The 19,499-nt window shown below is 45.3% G+C and overlaps 1 protein-coding gene across 2 annotated transcripts in view; it reads left to right on the forward strand.

Moving 5' to 3' along the window:
- The window catches only part of LOC130253232 (synaptotagmin-like protein 2), a 37,680-nt gene extending 26,684 nt beyond the window's left edge, over positions 1-10,996 (forward strand). For both annotated transcript variants that reach the window (XM_056491642.1, XM_056491643.1), the window contains 9 exons: positions 520-611; positions 1,057-1,158; positions 3,569-3,738; positions 3,892-3,994; positions 4,622-4,783; positions 5,496-5,574; positions 7,715-7,814; positions 8,058-8,263; positions 9,342-10,996. In XM_056491642.1, coding sequence (XP_056347617.1) covers positions 520-611; positions 1,057-1,158; positions 3,569-3,738; positions 3,892-3,994; positions 4,622-4,783; positions 5,496-5,574; positions 7,715-7,814; positions 8,058-8,263; positions 9,342-9,487 — 1,160 coding nt within the window. In that variant the 3' untranslated portion in view covers positions 9,488-10,996. The remainder of the gene's footprint in view (positions 1-519; positions 612-1,056; positions 1,159-3,568; positions 3,739-3,891; positions 3,995-4,621; positions 4,784-5,495; positions 5,575-7,714; positions 7,815-8,057; positions 8,264-9,341) is intronic.
- The last annotated feature ends 8,503 nt before the right edge of the window (positions 10,997-19,499 follow it).

Genomic DNA, 19,499 nt, shown 5'->3' on the forward strand with positions numbered 1-19,499 from the left:
GCAGTCCAGTAGCCATCTTTCTATTGATAGGAAACTTTCTAACTTTCTTTTAGATAATATGGCTATTGTCCACCTCTGTGTCTAGCAGAGTATTTGAGAGGTATATGCAATGGTGAAATTGTAGATAAAAATATTTTAGTGTTATTTTCTACAGGGCAGTGTGCTATGAGATAAAAATGTGAGCATGATTGTTTTCTTTGACAAGGAGGCAGATTTTTAGAGTAAGTTCAGTCTGTAAAAAGCAGGTGACAACCATGTCCTTGTGCTGATAAAGGAATTAGATGAGCCACTAGAGGGAGTTCCACACTCCTACACAGTGAATGAAAACATACTGAAAATAGCTCCAGGATGTTTTTTGGGGAGGATCAGCTTCAATATCAGGTGAGACAGACAAGGCAACTGTAGGTACTCCAGTGCTTTCCACAAGCTTTTCCTCCTTTCTTGTGCTCTTTAACAAAAGTGTGACTTATAATTTCCTGATTCTGACAAGCTATCTTGATGCTTTTTTTGTACCTGCAGCATACAATAAACCTCATTTGATACCACATCAATTTCTTGAACCTGAAAGAGTCAAAGAACTGAGCAAATCCTCTCCTCTCCTGTTGTCTGAGGTGGGTTGATGCCAAAAATGGCTGAAATAGTATCCACAGCATCTCCTGAATGGCAGTTAGTATCATGAGAATGTTTCTCCTGGAGACCAACAGTACTTGCTTTAGAGCATGCCTTGATTATGCCATGAATGAATGAGAAATGCCTGAAGAAAAAAGCACCCAGTAACCCAGAGCAGCTGTTCCATCCTGGAGGATGTTGCCCTATGTGTCAAACTACGCTGTTCTGTGCCCTTTCCCAGAGGCATGCAGCTCTGTTTGGAGGCAGTTCATGATGACGTTCAGTGCCGGTTGGAGAGGATTCCCTGGGGAGGCTCCCTGCACTCTCCTCCACTCTCCTAACCTGATCTCTGCTTAATGGGACTCTGCTGAGCAATTCCTTTTTCTCTCTGGTGTTGCAAAGTGCTCGTTCGGCAGAGATTAAAGATTCTTCTTATTTTCTGAGCAGACTGAATCAGACACGGCTTCGGAAATCAGCTTCCAGTTTAACAGGCACAAAAAGACACCCAGCATTGGCAGCCACTCGTCCGACATGGCTTCCGTCTCCTCGGTAGGTACCAAGTGCTGGCAGCTCCTGGACAGGGCTCCTCAGTTGGATGCAGTGACACTGCTTTTAGACTGCTGCTGCTGATGTGGCCTCCAGAGTATCCTGTTCGTTTCGGCAGGGTATGTTATTAAAGGAAGGGGGGTGATTAATTACTTACTCAGGTTAAAGAAGTGAATCCAGGTACCACCTCAAAATAGAGACCCACTGAGTTGTCCTTGGTCAAATTCCCTGTAAGTGACAGCCCCCACTCCCAGGTGTGGATACCCTGAATCCTGGCAGTGCAGAAGGTGGGGAAGGGGGTTTCTAGGTGGGAAAATGAGGCACACAGCTATAAAGGGACATGTTTGTGGTTCAGGACTGCAGATGGGTGACCTCTGCAACTCATCCTTTATCAGCAGATAGGGAACTGAGAGTTAGACAGCAAAAGCTTGTTTTGGAGCTTCAGCTTCTAAGGAAAGCTGAAAAAAGCTGAATGTGTTTAGTTGAGTGTTTTTAAAAGATTTCTTAGAGACAGTATTTGGGGAGGGAGCTGCTTAAAAGTGCTTGAATTTGCTGTATTACTGTTATGGATTTCTCCAAGGATTATATTAGAGATTTACAGAATATATCTGAAGCAAAGCTGGTAAGGAGAGATCATGAATGTAAATAAATATTGTCCAGGTTTGAAAGGCAGGTGTCTGCTAGGGAAAGCAGGGCCCTCACTTGAAACGGAGAAAGTAAACCCCTTCCTTCTGAATTTAGTACAATTTTGAAATTAAGGGGCTCTCAGGCAAAGATATGAGGATAGGAATAACAGTTCTTTACTAGTATGTATAGCAAGGCAAGCAAAACAACAACTATGGAATTAATAACAAACAGAACAGGGACCCAGTAACGCTCCTCTCGGCCGCAGGCACTTTCCCCTCTGGTGCAGTTCCCATCACAGCCAGCAGGGGCGCTGGTGGCTCCCGGTGGGCAGGGCAGGTGCGATGATTCCCCCGCGGCTGCAGGGGGCGCTGTGGCGCGGGCTCGGGGAGCACGCGGTGATGGCGGCTGTGTCTGAGACTGGAGGGGATGGAAAAGAGAGGCTTTGCTTCAGGAACCCCGGGGCAGTGTCGGTCCCGGTGCTCCAGCAGGATGCTCGGAAACAGCAAACTGAAATGGCAGGGTATCCTAGCAGAGCAGGGGTGTGGATCCAGCAGCAGAAGAGGCAGCTCCCGGCTGGGTTGTGGTGGTGGTAGCAGCAACCCTCCTCCTGTGAAGGCAAGAGCAAGCAAGAGAGCAACTCCTCCCCACCCTCCTTTTAATCTCATGGTGTACCCCCTCCCTATCCTCCCTCCAAGAGAAACTCCCTAAAAAACAGGGAAGTTCCCCCTCCCCCCATCTCAAGGATGTAGCCATCAGTGCTTCTTAGCATGTGAATTGGAAAAAATTCCACAGGCAAAGAGAAAAGGAAAAACCAACCCCCATCAAATATGTTAAAAACTTTGGTGCACATGAATTCTTCTCCTAATCTGAAGCATCTGGGAGCTGAAAATGAGGCCAGGTCATGCAGGTGTTCTTGAAAATCTCCTTCAGGATTCTCTGCTGGGGTGAGTATCCTGATGGGGTGGTAAATATGGCTCCAATGACTGACAGGAGATGTTTAGCATGTTTTTGGAGGTTATAATGAAATTCAGAACCAAAGTAGGGAAAGACAGAGAAGAATTGGGTTAATTACTAGGAAGGTTTTTTGATAAACGTCCATGATGGTACCACAGAAACAGCCAAGAGGGTTAGTTATTTGCTTTGTAAACAGCATTAGCTTTTATGATATCCTGTCAGGAATCATGAGTGATTGGTGCAAGAGAAAATCATCTCATCTTTCTGTAGCTGAGCTTTGCTTGTGCTTCGTGACTTTCTACCAGTGTAAGACAAAAACTGATAGGATTCTTATTAACCTGTTTTATAAATGGATTGAGAATTGTGTGACTATATCTACCTGAAATAACAAGTTCTTATAATATAGTTCAAGTTCTCTTAATATCTTTCTTTCTTGGTGATGAGATTGGGTCAGGATATCAGTTATTTATTCCCTCTAAGCCTAGACAAGAGACATATGTGATCCCCCCAGGAATATCTGAGTCCATTTCCCAAAGTTTTGGGATTTAGGAGTGAAAAAACTTCTGTATTTCTTGAGCATTCAGTGCTTCCAAGTCCTGGTCTAGGATAGCACACCCTTGTGAGACCCTTATTTGGATTCCCTAGCGTGGCTTGCTTGAGAAGAGCCACAGCTGTGAGCCATCTCTGTGTCAAGAATATTGCATGGCACAAGGACAGGAACACCAGAATTTTTTCCCTCTGGGAATATATTTCTCATACTATCGTCTTTGTCCAGAACTGAATCAGACTGTGCCTTTTTCAGTGGCACTGACCTTGCTCTTCCCCCTGGCAGGTGAGTGGCAGTGTGCTCAGTGTCTACAGCGGTGATTTTGGGAGTCTGGATGCCCAAGGAACTGTGGAATTTGCTCTAGACTACGACGAGAAGAACCGGGAGTTCCAGGTCCACATATCCCAGTGCAAGGACTTGGCTGTAGTGGATGAGAAGAAAGGAAGATCTGACCCGTGAGTGATGTTTTAGTGCCTTGTGACTTCTACATTGCTGAATTCTGTGTTCTGGAGGATTTTTCTTTTTTCTTTAAATGTAATAGTTCCTTCCTTCCTTCCTTCCTTCCTTCCTTCCTGCTGGGCAATGTCCAACTGGAGTTTGTTTTCTAGGTATGTAAAAACTTACCTGCTCCCAGACAAAGCTAGGATGGGTAAGAGGAAGACGTCAGTGAAGAAGAGGACAGTGAACCCCATTTACAATGAGGTGTTACGGGTAAGAACAAATACACACTCTGAAAACCTCTTTTGTAATAGGCTCCTCTATAAGGCAGGTCTGGAAAGATCCTGCCTTCTTGGCCAGATTCTTTGCCTGCCTCCTGCCAGCGTTGCACTGCTCTTCCCTGGGATTTGAGAGGTCTGGGATGTTAAAGGTTCCTCCGCACCCATCTGTGTGCCACCAAAGATTTCTCTGACAAAACCACACAGATCTTTGGATACCATTGGGACCTGCAGTCAGAGCAAGGGCTATTTGTCCTCCCCTTCTTGGCATGCAGTCACAAGGCACAGGACTGGTAAGAAAGGTCTGCATTATGTGATCGTACTCATCAAAGCATAGAGGATTATTTAATAATGCCCAGGCCTGTGTTAATAATTCTTGAAAAAATACTGGTTTTGCCCAGTGATGAATGGAATGCCAGGTTTCTCTGTGCTCAGCAGAAAAGCTTTGTCAGGGTGGTAGTATTGCTACAGGACAAAAAAAGAGATGTTCAGACTGAAGCCAGGTCCATTGGTAGTGCACATGTGTGTGGTGGGTTTGAGTGTCTCACAGCTTATTCAAGCTTTCTGTTTGTGAAAGAAACAGAAGAAAAATTTGAACAACAAATTCTCTTTCTTCCTCCAGTATAAAATAGAGAAAATGGTATTGCTGATCCAAAAATTAAATCTCTCTGTTTGGCACAATGATCCATTGGGACGTAACAGTTTTTTGGGAGAGATTGAAATAGATTTGGCCAGCTGGGACTGGAGCAACAGGAAACTCAACTGGTATACGCTGAAGCCCCGGGTAAGTGTGTCTCATCTACAGTTCTGCTTTCTAGCCCAATTGTGAAGCCCTGAGGGTGGCAGAAATCCTTCCTGACTCCTCTGAGGTCTTTGGGTATGGTGGAGCAGAACAACCTGAACCATACTAGAGAACAACCCCTGAATCACCTCAGTGCAGTTCAGTGCTCGGAACAATGGCCTTCTCAGGTCTGTTTTAGTGATCGATCTGTAGGGACGCTTGCATAAATGCAACCTGGTACTAATCACAGCAACTTTGACATGACTTTGCCAGTCTCCCCACTCACATGGAGACCATCCCTTAAAAACACCAGACTACTAGGTGAAGCAGCTGACGTGCCTTGAGAGGTAAATATTCAGGTGCAACTGTTTGTAAAGTCTGTACAGCTTCCTACATGCTTCTGAATTCACAGGTCTGATATGTGGTCCCTTTTAAGCAAATAGAGGACCTTTATCATTCAGAATCAAGATGCTTAATTATATCCAGGTGGGCATGTCTGAAAGGGCAAACTTGTACTCTGAATCCTCAGGCTTTTGCTTCTGAGAGACTTGAGTTTGAAAACAAACTCATAGAGAAATTACCTGCCCTAAGAATGGGCTGCTCCAACCATGGAACCAGTTTGTCCATTTGTGCTCCTCCACTGAGGTCAAAGGTGTTTGTCTTGCTGTGTTTTCACAATCCTCTATTTAGTCAATCGTAACTCTTTCTGTTTCAGAGCCTTTCTGCTGCTACTGGTGTGGATCATCGAGGAGTGATGAGTTTGTCCATTAAGTATGTCCCTCCTGGAAGCCTAGGTAAGTGTGATTCATGCACTAAGGGCTGCTGCCCAAGCGCAAACACAGCTTGCAATGCCTCATCTGCTTAGGGACTGGTTAAAGAGGAATCTAATTAGAGCAAGATCTTAGAGATCAGCACAAAGGCAGTGCCTGTAGCCTACATGTGATTTCCACATCTGAATGTACCGGGAAAGTGCTGGGGAGAGAGAAAGGGCTCAACAGCCTCCAACTCATAACCTGTTATGAGCATGTGGGCACTGTAGGGTGATGTGATGTGGTAGAAGAAGCACAGAACCCATGTTACTGTGGGGCAGGGACAAGGTTGGTTTGGCTCAGGAGTTCCTTCTCTTTTCCTGTCTGATACAGCACTGGCAGGTTATGTCAGGAGCCTCTGCAGCTGCAGGAGTGACAGAGCTGGCTGAAGGGCTGAGATCCCCAGAGAGAGTGTAGTGGTTTTGATTCGCCAGTTTGAGATTTCCTGGCCAATGCACCAATTTATGTGGTGGATTTAGTGCTGGCCAAATTGCCACTGCCCCCAATAGAATTATTTACTCATTTATTGATGTGAGATAGGGTTAAGAGACGAGTCAAACTTTAAAGGGTATAAAGAAAAATTTTATTAACAAAACCTAAAAGAAAAAAAATAAGTATCAGAATAAAACCTTCAGAACAACTCTCCTCCTCCTATACTCTCTTTTCTTTCACACTGACAACGTTCAGAAACAAATCAGCCAGTTTACTATCTCTAAAATAGTCTTTCTCCAATTTACTTAGGGAGGAGAGTCTCTCTCTTCAGTCTATGGAGACTTAGCCACAAGAAACATTTCTTTCATTGCTTCAGTGTCTCAGTGAATCAGCCACCTGGGAGAATGGAAATCCCTTTCCATGACTCATAGTTTTCCTCACAACTGTTTTCAATGACCATGCCAACTTATGGGGTACCATTTTTAAGGATGAAACTCTTCAAAAGTGCAAATTCTGTTCATCTAACTCTAAGATCATCTTCAGCTCTGGAACAGAGGTCTTCTTCGCTGGGAGCAAAGGGTCTTCATCACTCCTCTCTCCCTCTGTTCAAACTTCTCGTGGGATCACAGCTACTTCAACATCTGCTAACTTCAGCACTGGTGCTTCTGCTCGTAACTGTAGTTAGAACACTTCATCCCCCCAAAATGCATTTTCATGAGTTACAGGGAAAAAAGAGTCTAATATATCCATCATGTCTTCTCCATAGCTTACAAGAGAATTTCCAAGACATCTCCCCATCTCCTTCCATCAGGGACCTGACTCTTCCTTCTTGTCTGACCTCAATGTCTCCAAGCTGTTTCTGTGCATGTCTTCATCTCTGTCCTTTTCTTTCACTCAAGAGAGAGAATGGATGTTTGCAGGTTTCATCTGTGCAGTGAAAGAGTTAATATCTAGCCTGAGGCCTGTAGATGCTCATGTGATCCCTGTCAGGTGGCGGCCCAGAGCTGTTTATGGTGGAGAGTTTTTGGTGGCCGCGCTGGGGGCTGGACCAGGATAGCAAGAAATGGTTGTGGTTGCTCTGGCATGAACATCTTCTGGCTTTTGCTGCATTAAATTGCAGGGGGGCCCAACCCGGCCCCTGCTGGGCCACGTGGGCTACAGCAGAGCGGGCCTGGCACTGCCTGGAGCTGCTTCTGGGGCCCAGCAGACCCTGGGCTTGGTCCGGGCTGGTGGCACAGCAGGGCTTAATGTTGGCTAAATGTTAGCAGTGGCAGCATTTCAGCCATGCTGCAGGCCCAGTCTGGCTGTCCTGGGGGGAAGTGGACCCCGGTCCTGCCAGCACTGCAGCAGAAGCAGGGCCTGGCTCGGCCTCCCCCTCACCCAGGCCCATGGGCTGCGCGGGCCTGGCCTGGCCCTGCAGCAGCTCCTGCCCAGCCATCCTGTTACCTGTATGCAGGTGGAAGAAAGAAGAATATTTCCTGGGGTTTGTTCATTGTCTGTTCACAGAAGCGTGTTCAACTTTCTAAGTGGTTTAGCAGGTTGTCAGCTCCCAAAACCAATGTACAATCAATGTACAAAACCAATATAGAGGGGCAGTGAGCTCACAGGGACCATGTGGGTCCCATGGGTCCCTGGAGAGAAGGCCTGCCATTCTGGGAGCTATGACTGGCTTTTCTCTTCTCATAAATGGCAGGTCCCAAGAATCCTCCCTCTGGCGAAGTTCACATTTGGGTCAAAGATGTCAAGGACCTGCTGCAGTTGCGTCCATCTGGAGTTGACTCCTTTGTGAAGTGGTGAGTGCATGAGCACAGTGCTGCTCCTGCTCTTTGCCCCTACAAAGGGCTATGTTTCCTACTCTGTTCTCAGGTTCACCAAGCTGTGCCTGCATACTGGAAAGCCTTTGTGTTGCAGTAGGAGAACTGTAGGGGAGAATTGCCCTTGTTATTCACCTGTGGCCAAACTAGGAAAATCCTTGCTGTGATAAAGCTCTTGGTCAATGTTCAGTGCTTCATGCTGTGTGTTTTCTCCTCTCAAAGCTACGTGCTTCCAGACACCAGTAAGAAGAGCTACCAAAAGACCCGAGTCATAAAGAGAGACACAAACCCTGTTTTCAATCATACCATTGTGTATGATGGCTTTCATACGGAAGATCTGAAAGATGCCTGTGTTGAACTCACTGTGTGGGATCATGAAAAGCTTACCAACCATTTTCTTGGAGGAATCAGGCTGGGCCTTGGGACAGGTGAGTATTTTCCTTTATATTAACTCAATTACCATAGTGCTGAGCCACAAGGTGAAGTGGGAAGTTACAGACTATTTTCCTATTGGAGAGAAACCGGGGATGGAGTGTCTCAGTAACTGGTACCTCCACTATGTCTTGGATAGAGGGGGCCTTGGGCAACAGCCCTCTGTTCCCATATTTTCTGCCAGCATCAGATCTGAGGTCTGGCAAAACTCAAGAATCTCCTTGGGTGCCTCAGAGAATTTCCCTGCTGTTACAGGAAAACAGGCTGCATGACAAACCAACATTATATTATATTGGTGCTCCTCCTAGGGAAGAGTGCTCAGGGATTGACTGGCATGTCACACAGGACAGCACCATCTGGTGACTTGAAGTGCTCTCTGAGAGATTTCACAATGTTGCAGTCAAGGATAAGTGTTCCTTGGGGGACAAGGCTCACAATAGGTGGAAGGTCTGCTTTTCAGGTGCACTGTGGCTATTGGATTTGCCTGTACGTTCTCTGTTTTCCACCCCTAATGTCACCATGCGGGTTATGAACTCTCCAGAGGGAAGGGGCAACAAGAATAAGGCATAAAAATACCAAACCCAAGATTAGCTGTGATCTAAATTTAGACTTCTCACTCATGAACAAGTACTTGGCACCTAAAAATTTGATTGAATTGGAATTGATGTACACACTTTTCTGCTTTGGTATGTTTGATTCCTATCAAAATGAAACGAGAATTTTGATTAATCCTCCACCTTATCCACAATAAAATCTTTTAAGGGAAAAAACAAGCCTTTAAGACCTTCTTTACCATTCAAAAAGATGCAGAAAGGGCTGGAGTCCAATATTGCTTTCCTTGGTAGGTTGTGTTTAGGGCTCTTGCATTTTATGGCTTTTGCAGTGACTTCATTCTGAACTCTGATATAGAATGGACAATTACAAGAAAACAGGAGTACTCGGTGCAGCTTGCTGAAGGGGAGTCAGCAGCTTTTATGTTAAGACATTGTCTGCAGCAGTTACATCCCACTGAGTATTTTTGCATGGAGTGGGAACTTGTTTGTGTAGCTCCCAAAGTTTTCTCATTCTTTTCAGGTTTGAGCTATGGCATCTCTGTGGACTGGATGGACTCCACACAGGAGGAGGTGGCGTTTTGGCAGGAGATGATGTTGGCTGCCAATGAATGGATCGAGGGATTGCTGCCACTGCGCTCACTGACAGGGGGGAAAAAATTGAAATAACCCATTGTTGGTGCCATAGAACCATAGAAATGCCCAATGTGTTCATTAGAATTAGGAAACTTCCTGTGCCAGAGAGAAAGAGACCAAAGAGATAGGCTGCAAGTGTCAGGGTAATAAGGCAATTAATGGATATCACCTTGGAGGTGTCAATGTTAAATACTGATCCACTCACAGAGGACATGGAAGATGCCAAACTGATGCTACACGTGATCTTGACTAAGAAGAAACTTAATTTGCCTTTTTGCTTAATCATTTATGTATTCAGGATATTTGAATCCCACTAAGCTCTGGGAACGTTGGCAGAAGGAAAAGGAGATACAGATACTTTTTTTTTTTTTTACCATTTCTTGTGCCATTCTTCTGTGCAGAGATGTAGTTGTACTGAAGCAGCAGCATGGTATTATTCATATTCCCTGCAAGGGGTATGCTTTGTACTTAGTGTACAATTGCTCCAAGTCACCAGCACAGTTTGAGAATGGGAGCTTTGCATTTGTCACCAGTGATATCACCTCTTTAACATGAGGAAAATTGAGTTCCAAGGTGAATCTAAAGAAAGAGAGGACTATTTGCAGCAGAAAATGGAGAAACCTGAGGAGGATGGCAATGAGGAATTTGAAATGATAATTTCTTATTTTTTTAATCTGAAAGAGTGCAGGGATGCTCTTAGAGATAGTGGGATTTTGCAAGCAGGGGCTGTTTCCCTGGCTTTCCCAGAGACTTCCTCAGTGCCCTCAGGCAAGTTTCTTTGTGAAAGGAGAGTGAGTGCAAACTAAAATGTTTGCCCAAATGCAAAATATTGTTACATTGCTAACAGGCCTAAGCATACCTTTGCAATGCTTTATGTGCAAAACATTTCAATATGAACTAATGAAGTAGGAGACAGTCTCATGTTAGCCTGGCATCAGGGGTTGGGGATGAAAGGTCAAAACCACACTGGAACGCAGGAGATACTGGGAGCTGGTGGGAGAGGTAAGTAGGGAGTGAGCAAATGTGAAGAGAGTGCAGAACTACTTCCTTGGGGTGTCCTGCCTCTGCATCTCCTGCCACCCCTCTAGTCTTCCTTTCACCTGATGCCTGTTAGTGAGTTGTCTGCAGCTGGAATTTCCCTTTTGCCAGTAGCTTGCAAAAAACTTTGCATCTGGCACATTGACCATGGAGGAGTGGTGTTGTGAATGCATTTTGAATTGCAGCTTTGTAATTTTTATTTTGGGTGTACATATTGTGATTAAATAGAATGTTTTTCTGTAGTCATCAGTTGGTCGTCTTGTACCTATTTTTATCATGCAAAAGAGGTGTTAAATTTTGTTGTGCCAAAATGAAGCATTTTTGCCACAGGACAAGTGAAACGTCATGAAGAAATTTTTATAACTATCCCTCTTTAGATTTTGGCTCTCTGATTATTTTGATATTCTTCTTTAATGGATTGATTTTATTTAACTCAAGCCTATTCTGATTTTTCAGCTTAGAAAAGATGGTTATAAATAAATTAAAGGAAAAATGTACACTTAAGAGTAGCAAGACTTTTTCTTTAAATGGAAACATTTGGGAGATAATCAGCAGCTTTCATGGGAAAAAACAAAGAATTAAAGTGGTATTGCAGTTAGAAAAAGACAATACTTGGAAATGCACCAGACGCAGAAATAAAAGCACTAGGAGAAAGTCCATAGAGCATAGAGAATTAAGCAATGACTGTCTAATGAAGGGGCAAGCATCCATAACGTCAGCCCCAAAATACTTTGTAGAGATCCAGCCTGACATGTTTTGTTTACCAAGATTTGATCATTTGTAGCAAATGGGAACAAAGTGACAAGAGACTCCCTTATGCATCCGAAGGAGATCGCTTTATCATAGAAATTCATACCTTTAATCTCCACCTGACATAACTGAAACCAAACTGAGGCCTAACAGAGCTCTACAGAGGGAGGGCACCCATTGGCTGGCTCAGCTGCCGTGCTGCTGTCCGCACGTCCTCCCACCCAATCAGCTTCCCGCTCATACACGGTCCCTGCGCTCCTCCAGCCAATCACAATCTCACTTGCAGCTGTCGCTGACTCTCCTCACTCATAACCGCTGCTCACCCCTCAGCGACTTCCAACCGTGCGGCCTGGGGCTGTGCCTTTCCCACAGGGCCTTCTGGTGAGCAAAAGCCTTAACCACTTTAACGATTATAACCCCAGATCCTACAGTTATTTATTATCTATGTGGGATAAAATACCAATACTGGGCCTAAGTCGAGTGTTTTAAAAAATATTATCTTTACCTTAGGTGCTGAACTTGTGAATATTTAGGCATATGTATAACTTACGTACTGTGAGGAGCCCTGATCCCAGGGGTGGGTGGTAGCTTGTTGCAGTGAAGTTACCCACGGGACTGCTACTTTGCTCCTGGGTGCTTCCCTATCCTTGCGGATAGGGATGTTCCTGAGGGAAGACCTTCTGGTGGCAGGGGAAGTGGTTGGTAATGCCAGGTGCTCTGTCTCAGATCCAGATCTTTTCCTGTTGTGTTCGGCTGATTCCTCTCCATCATGAAAGCAGAGTTAACCCGCCTTCTCCTCCTCATGCAGCATTAGTACATTAGTACAATGTTGCCAAAAGTACTGTTTGCATCAATGGAGCTGGAAATGGTTGTGTTGGTCTTTCAGAAAAATTAACATATTTTTCACTGGTGGTGCCAATAAGGGAAAAAATTTTAAAAAAAGAGAAAAAGTGGGCCAGTTCATCCCAGCAGAGTTACTTTTATGAACTTGGCACGGGACTTTGTAAGACTATTTTTGTATACAGATTCCATTGAGGATTTTTTGTTAATCTTCTGCTGGCTTGTTTATTTAAATTAAGCCCTGATTAACTTAAGAAGCTTTCTTTGGCATTTAGTAGTTTATCAAAGTAAAAGATTATACTGCCAAACCACCCACACTTTTGTCACATAGCTGATTATGATGCAGTAAAATTTTCTATGCTCTGTTTCACTTACTGCGCAGAAAGCACTTTATCATAAAATGGTTTAAGGCACATTTGTTGCCAGTGTCCTCTGGAGAAGTGGAGGATCTTGTGGGTATACGGCTAATGGCCGGTTTGCATGTGGTTTATGATGTGAATGCTGAACCTAATAGAAACTCTGGTCTGTAGGTGTGTGCTGATGGCAACAAGAGTGGGGCAGTAACAGGAAAAAAAAAAAAAAAAACAAAAAAACAGATGGAAAGTTTTAACTGTATTTACTAGTTAGTTGTAGGATGGGTCAAGCAAAGCTACATTAAAAGGTAAAACTTTGTGCTGCCAGTGAATGTGGTTTGTGTCTCTCGTTTCCCTGCAAATGAAAGTGCTGGTGCCAGCACTAGAGTGGGAGCTGACTGTAACCCCTGGGCTCTTGCTGGACACAGAAGTGACCCCAGAGTCTGAGTGGACCCAGGGAATACTGGCTGAAAGCCTGGGACCCTTGGGCACCATCCTTTTAATATCAAACACAAAGGTCAGCATCTAGAGTAGACCTGGCATGAGGCTTCTGCATTTCTGAGTCAATGTGCTTTCTTCCAGGTTATGTCTGATTTATATAACTTTTTCTTGGAAGTCTTCCAGGATTAAAAAAAATGGAGAAAAAGCAAAATTGTAGAACGTATTTCTGCTTCATCTGGCAAATATAATGTGTGACCTATGGCCATTCAAAATTATTCATATGACAGGTATCAGAAACTATTGAAAATAATTTAGAAGCTAACTAAAGAAGAGAAATAAAGAATTTTTGAATCCTGAATGAGTGTTTCAGCAGAGATGGAAAGAAGTGGCTGAATTAATTATCCATTGCTAAATATTTGCCTAGCTTTATCCTTCTCCAAGGCAGGGGAAAAATTGAAGTACTGTAGAGATTTGGAGATAAAAAAATGCTGGCTAAATAAACCCTTCTAATAATGTGATCTGTTGAAATTTAAAAAGGCTGCATTTTTTCAGGCTTGTTAAGTCAAAAATGTATCAAATAGACTGGTGTATCAAAAATTGAATAAATGGATTTCTGATCCTGATAACTAAGCATGAGTGTATTCAGCATGAGGTTTGATTATTTGTTTTAGCTGTCTGGTTTGTACCTGAAGATTTTTCATGGCTCAATCCTTTTTATTTTCCACCTTACTTTGCACCCCTTAGATGCTAAAGGGGATGCCTGGAAACAGATGCCTCTCTGAGCACTGTTACAGAAGTTGTCAGCAGAAATTGGGAAGCTCACTGTGAAGGCCCATGCAAAATCAGTGCACAGATATGCAAGGTATGTATTCCTGGAGCTCCCAACAGCATTGCTGCTGCACAAGATCCACTGACCACTGGAGAGTCCTTGAAACAGAAATCCCTTCCCATGAGGTCAGCCAGGAGCAGCCACTGCTTCCCAGGGGATCCATTTTTTGGAGGTTCCTGGTACTGGTGTGTCCTGGTATGAAGGACAGGTGTCTGCCAATAAAGGCAGAAGATTCTCTTTGAAATGGAGAATGTAAACTCCCTTCCTCCAAATTATTATTATAATTTTGAAATTAAGGGGCTCTCAGGCAAAGATATGGGAGATAGGAATAACAATTCTTTACTAGGAAAATTAAAATAGAAATACAATATTACAAAGAAGAATCCCAACCCTGACAGAGTCAGAATGCAACCTGTCAGGTGACTGACATTAAATAGTGGCTGCATCCTCCTGCAGTGGCAGATGTGGTTCAGCTGAAGCAGTGCTCCTGTAGAAGGGTGCAGTTTTCCTCTGAAGATCCAGGGATGATGTGAAGAAGGTCCAGCTTTCCTCTGAAATCCAGTGGAAAGACGGATAACTTGCTGTTCAAAATCTCAGTATTTTATCTAAGTGGGAAAGGCTTGGCTCCTCCCCCTGGCTAGAGCATCTTCCAATGGGATGATGTCATTTTATCAGTCATACAGTGGGACTGAATGGACCAGCAGCAGATGATATCTTCCTGGAGGGAGGATGGCTTGTGGAAAAGATAAAGATGATTGCCTTACCTTGTCTAAAAGATGGACAATTAGCAGATGGTATGTGCCACAGAGATAAGGAAATCACTACCCCACCCGGCTCCAACAGATGGTGATAGAATACACATTTCTGGCCACATCAACCCAACACATGGTGGATTTGCCAGAAGGAGCAGCTCTGCCAGGGTGAAGTTAGTGGGACCACAGGAGGACTCAGAGTGTTTTGGGACAGCAGGACCATCTCCTGGCCTGTCCTGAGCAGGAGATGGCTGATTTGAAGCAATGAGGTTTGACCAACAGTGGGCAACTCCAGAGTGGCCATTCTCACTTTTGGGGTGCTTGCCACCTTCACCCACACTTCTAAACAGGTTGGTTGGTTGGTTGGTTGGTTGGTTGAAAGTGCAAAAACTGAGCATAAATCTCCAGAAGACCCACGGAGCAGTTACTATAAATGGTTTATATGAGATCTCTTTGTGGAGAGTTAGGGATAGGCATGTGGAAGATATCGGGCTGTACGGTCAGTCAGGATCCCCCTCCCCCTCGCAGTCAGACCCTTGCTCCGGACCTGGCTGCACCCAGCCGGACGTGAGCAAAGGGAAGTGACACTGACTGCCCAAGCTATAAAGACCCTTGTGACCCCTCAATAAACGCCATTTGCTGTCCACCATGTTGGTGTCCAGGAGCATATGGACCGAGTGGCCCGGGGTTAGGGCCGCTGTGCCGGGCTTGAATCAGGTCGTCACGCAACATCTCTTTCTTCTGAGAGAGCAATGGGAATGATGGAGAGCTGGATATGTCTCCTTCAGGAGCTCTGCAGGAGTCTGGCAGCCCCAAATCAAACTCCTTTTTGTTTTGCATTAATTTCCCATTCACCTCATCTCAGATAGTAAAGGGTGAATGAAGGGTGAAGCTGTCAGCAGGCAGCAGCATCCTAGAAGGAGTGGAAAAACACAAACAGGAACAGGGGCTGAGCATGCCATGTTTGCTGGTCTCACCAGGTTCATGCTTGAGGGCTCCAGTAAATATTCCTGATGGAAAGGGACTGATGTACAGTCATTGCCCTGTAAGTGACCTAAAATACGTGCTTGCTTAAGCAGGCAGATATTTGCTTTTTAAAATGTTATAAAATCATGTTATGGTTGAACTTGTCTCTAGGCTGTGGTAATTCAGCCTCTGTTGTGGACCCAAAGTAGCTAAACCATCCCTGCTTTAGGTTGCTTTAGGAGGAAAGGAAGGAATCCTGTGCATGAAGGCATTTCTGTGGGTCAATTTTCCTTTTTTTTTTTCCAGGACTGCTGTTAGGATTTAGTGAATTACTTGGCATCCTGTATATTACAAAATGGAAACTGTACAATACCTCAGAACCACAAATCTTACCTACTGCAGCACCTTAAAGACCCCCACAGTTAATCCTCAACAGCTTGTGATGAGAAGGTGCTGAACAGAATGACTTCAAGCGTATTTTGCCTTTTCTCTACAGACTAGCTTGTGCAGCTGCTAAACTTGAGACACTACCAGCAGGAACAGAAATCAGACTCCATGCATCTAACAACCCATAATACCATTATAGTAGCTGTTAACAAACCAAAGTAACTCTTGAGCTATAAGCAGGCAGTCTGAACTCTGGACTCAGAGGGGAAGCCAGGGAGCTGTTTTCTGGCAATATAAGTAGCTCAGACATCCACTTTATAGCAAGAAAGATCACAATAATCTCTTTCCCTTCCCTCCTCTCTCTCTCCCACTCACCATTACTAATTTATCCTGATTGTAATGGCTTCTATTTGTTCTAAGCAGAAACAGTTCCCTTCCTGGGAAGAACAGCTACAAGGACATAATATTCCCAGTGGAGGATCTGTGCTAGGATTCAAGCAGATGCAGGCAGATATAATGATCTCTTGATAGGAGGCCCCCTTTTCGGTCAGCCAGCCCATGACCATTTTAATGTGATCATAATCTGAAATAAGACACTAGGAGCTGCATCTGGAGTGAGCCTTCCCGTGGTAAGGAGTTGCTGTTTAGTTTATTATTACCAGGAAACATTTTGCAAATGTTTTATGTCTCTTCAGAAAGCACAGCTTACTTGCTTGTGTTTGCCTGCTCTTGGGGCTAGAGGCTGTGTCATGGGTGCTGAGTAGCACCAGAGGGTGGCTCTGCCACTTGCGGGGATGTGGGGACAATTTCATTCTCACGTCATACACATCCACCCAAGTGGATCACACTGTAAGAAAGTTTAATCTTCTCTGTCCATTCTGCCTGCAAAGCAAATGCTAACACTGCCCTGGAGCACTTCTACTGACTCAAAAGGCTTCTCTGGTTATTTCTGAAGTTTCTCCGCATTCTCTCACATTCTCCCACTGTCATGGATCCTGGCTGGTTTTGCAGCCCTGTCTGTGCTGTTGTTAAGCTCCTTATGAAGAGGCAGAGCCTTCTGCTCAGGGAATGGGGCAAATGAAGCTGTCTGAAGTTGGGCAGCTACTCTGTATTGGGCCCTTTGTGCTTCTGCAGCCAAGGGAGGTAGTGGAGGACAGCTCTTCCCATCAAGCTGAGTGGGATAAATAGCTCTCAAGATGTTCTTGCCTCTCTTAGCTGGGTACAGAAGGAGCCTGGGCACCAAGTGTAAGAGAGTCATTTACGTAATGGGCTCCTATATTGATGGGGGCCCATTAATGGAACAGCCAGCATCTCTCAGCCAGGACTCTCTTTATCCTGTGTCTGCTTTACTGCTTTTGTTTTGATTCCAGTGTCACACTGAAGAATCAGTGATAGTTCTGCAGGATGCCACCCCTGGAGCCCAAGCCAGCATGGCTGGAACTGCCTTGGTGGGCAGTGCTCACTCCCTTGTGCACTAGAAATATTTTGCTGACAGGGGTTGTTTGGGGAGGGAGAACAGACAAGTTTCCTGGGGACAGAGGCTGCCAATCTTCTAGAGAGCTCCACCTCTCCAAAAGGCACTTTAGGCCAGCCAAAAGCCAAGGTGGAACAGAAGCTACACCATGTGCCTCCTGGCACTCAGCCCTGCCTGCTCTCCCCTCCTGCTACTGCTGCTAGAGGCTGTAAGGCTGTCACCTCATCACAAAGTCCTAAATTATGCTCCCAGTGCCTGCTGTCAACTGGGCTGTCAGTTCCAGAGCACTGTGTGGTGCCCTTGACTTTATGCTTGTCTGCACCACCCTGACTAATAGTCGGCATCGTATAAATAATAAACACTAATTCGCCTTAATACCTTCCCTCTGTCCTGGGTTTTACTGCAACACAGCCAGCCATAGGTCATGGGTGCAATCACTTCCCTGTCAAAAGTGTAATCTGTCTCCATGTCACATCTAGACAGGCCTAATTTAACAGCGATGCTTTTTAGAACTAGCTAATAAATTGTTTGCTCCATGTTGTTCCCAGGCCTGCTCTCAGCACTCCTGTCATCCTGGTGTGTGGCCTGTGACTGTTTTCAGTGACTGGTCTCTGGCTTGTTTGGTTGTGGAGGGATTCAGAGCTCTGCTTGAGTGCAGTTTATCTCTGCAACAATGAGCAGCTCCATTGTACATGTGGCTGGAATATGATACCTGCAACAGCCAGGGATGACAGCATGTGGATGTGGGTGCTCCAGTTCACCAGTGTGTTGTGATCACTGCTCTATTCCAGGCTGGGGCACAGACATGGGTTGCCTCACAGAACTCCTGTGCAGCCAGACCAGCAGTGAGGGATTGTGGCTGATTGATTGTGTTTTGTATCCTTGGAAACTGAAAGGGCATTAAAATTGCATGGTGTGTGCAGTGCTGATGCATTCTGCTCCTTGTAGTGCAGCTTTGAGCTTGGAGATGTCTTCAGTCTCCAGCTGTAGGCTGTAAAGGACACTGGTTTGAGAGAAAAGCTAAGCTACAACTGAACACTAAACTATTTAGAGGGAATCCAACCAAGGCCAGGTTGGATGGGCCTCTGAGCAACCTGGTCTAGTGGAAGGTGGCAGGGGTTTGGAACTGAGGCTCCCTTTCAACCCAAACCATTCCATGATTCTGTGAAATACCTTTGAATTGCAGTGCTGAAGTCCAGGAGGATGTCTGGCTCTGAGACATCGCTGACCATGGCTCAGTACCTTCTCTGTTTTGTTTCTCTCAGTAGAGTTCCTGTCCAAGAGAAGTTGCCTGCCTCTAGACCGTCCCACCCCAGCCATAGGGACTGCTGGGGCTGGGCCTAAGGTGGAGTTCCTGCACTTGGAGCATGCACAGCAATCACCACCTACCACCCTGAGGAACAGGACTTGCAAAAAGCCCAAGTATCTGCTTAGGGCTTCGTCATCTAACACTAAAAGGGAGTGAATGTAATCCCTCTGGGATAGAGACTCCAGAGAGCACAGAGTCGTTCTCCAGCCTTTGCCTCATTTTGTTTCAGCTTTTATGCCTTAAAATAAATTTACTAAATAAGAAATACTTGCTCCAGTGGCTGATGTGTGGATGTTTGTCACCTAGTGCAAGGAGTGCAGAAAGCCCTTGGGCAGGGCTGTCACCCATGTTTGGCTGTACACAGCATAGGGTGTAGGCTAGCACTACCTACACGAGAGTCCCCTTGGCTTCCCAGCGTGGTGCTGGCTGCTGGATTGGACCCTGCTTATGGAGTCCCAGAGGTGCTGCCAGCAGATGAGAAAGCTCTGAGATCAGCCCTGCCCTCACCTGTGCTCAGGTGGTTCTCAGGCAGCTCTCCCCAGCACTATCGGCTCTGAGGGGAAAGGGGCTTCTCTGGAATCACCCCCAGGGCCATGGGAAGGAGCGCTGAAGGGTTGTCCCCAGTCTGGAGCTGCCATCAGCCCATGGGGGCTGCTCCCACTGCGGCCATCAGTGCACACACTCTCATGGTGTCTCACTAGCACCTGCTGTCCTGTCCTCAGCCAACAAAACTAATTTTGCATCAAATCTGGGTTACTGTTTCTGAACAGATTTTCCATTTTCTAGAATGGTACCAGAACAAAGGCTCTTATTTGCCCCTACCTTCTCACTTGCTGCTAATTAATGTCATGCAGTGGGTGTTCATCTTTATGCATGTGTTCAGAGAAGATGTACATACTATCTGCA

The sequence above is a fragment of the Oenanthe melanoleuca genome, chromosome 4A, assembly GCF_029582105.1.
Source record: "Oenanthe melanoleuca isolate GR-GAL-2019-014 chromosome 4A, OMel1.0, whole genome shotgun sequence".
Classification (NCBI taxonomy): domain Eukaryota; kingdom Metazoa; phylum Chordata; class Aves; order Passeriformes; family Muscicapidae; genus Oenanthe; species Oenanthe melanoleuca.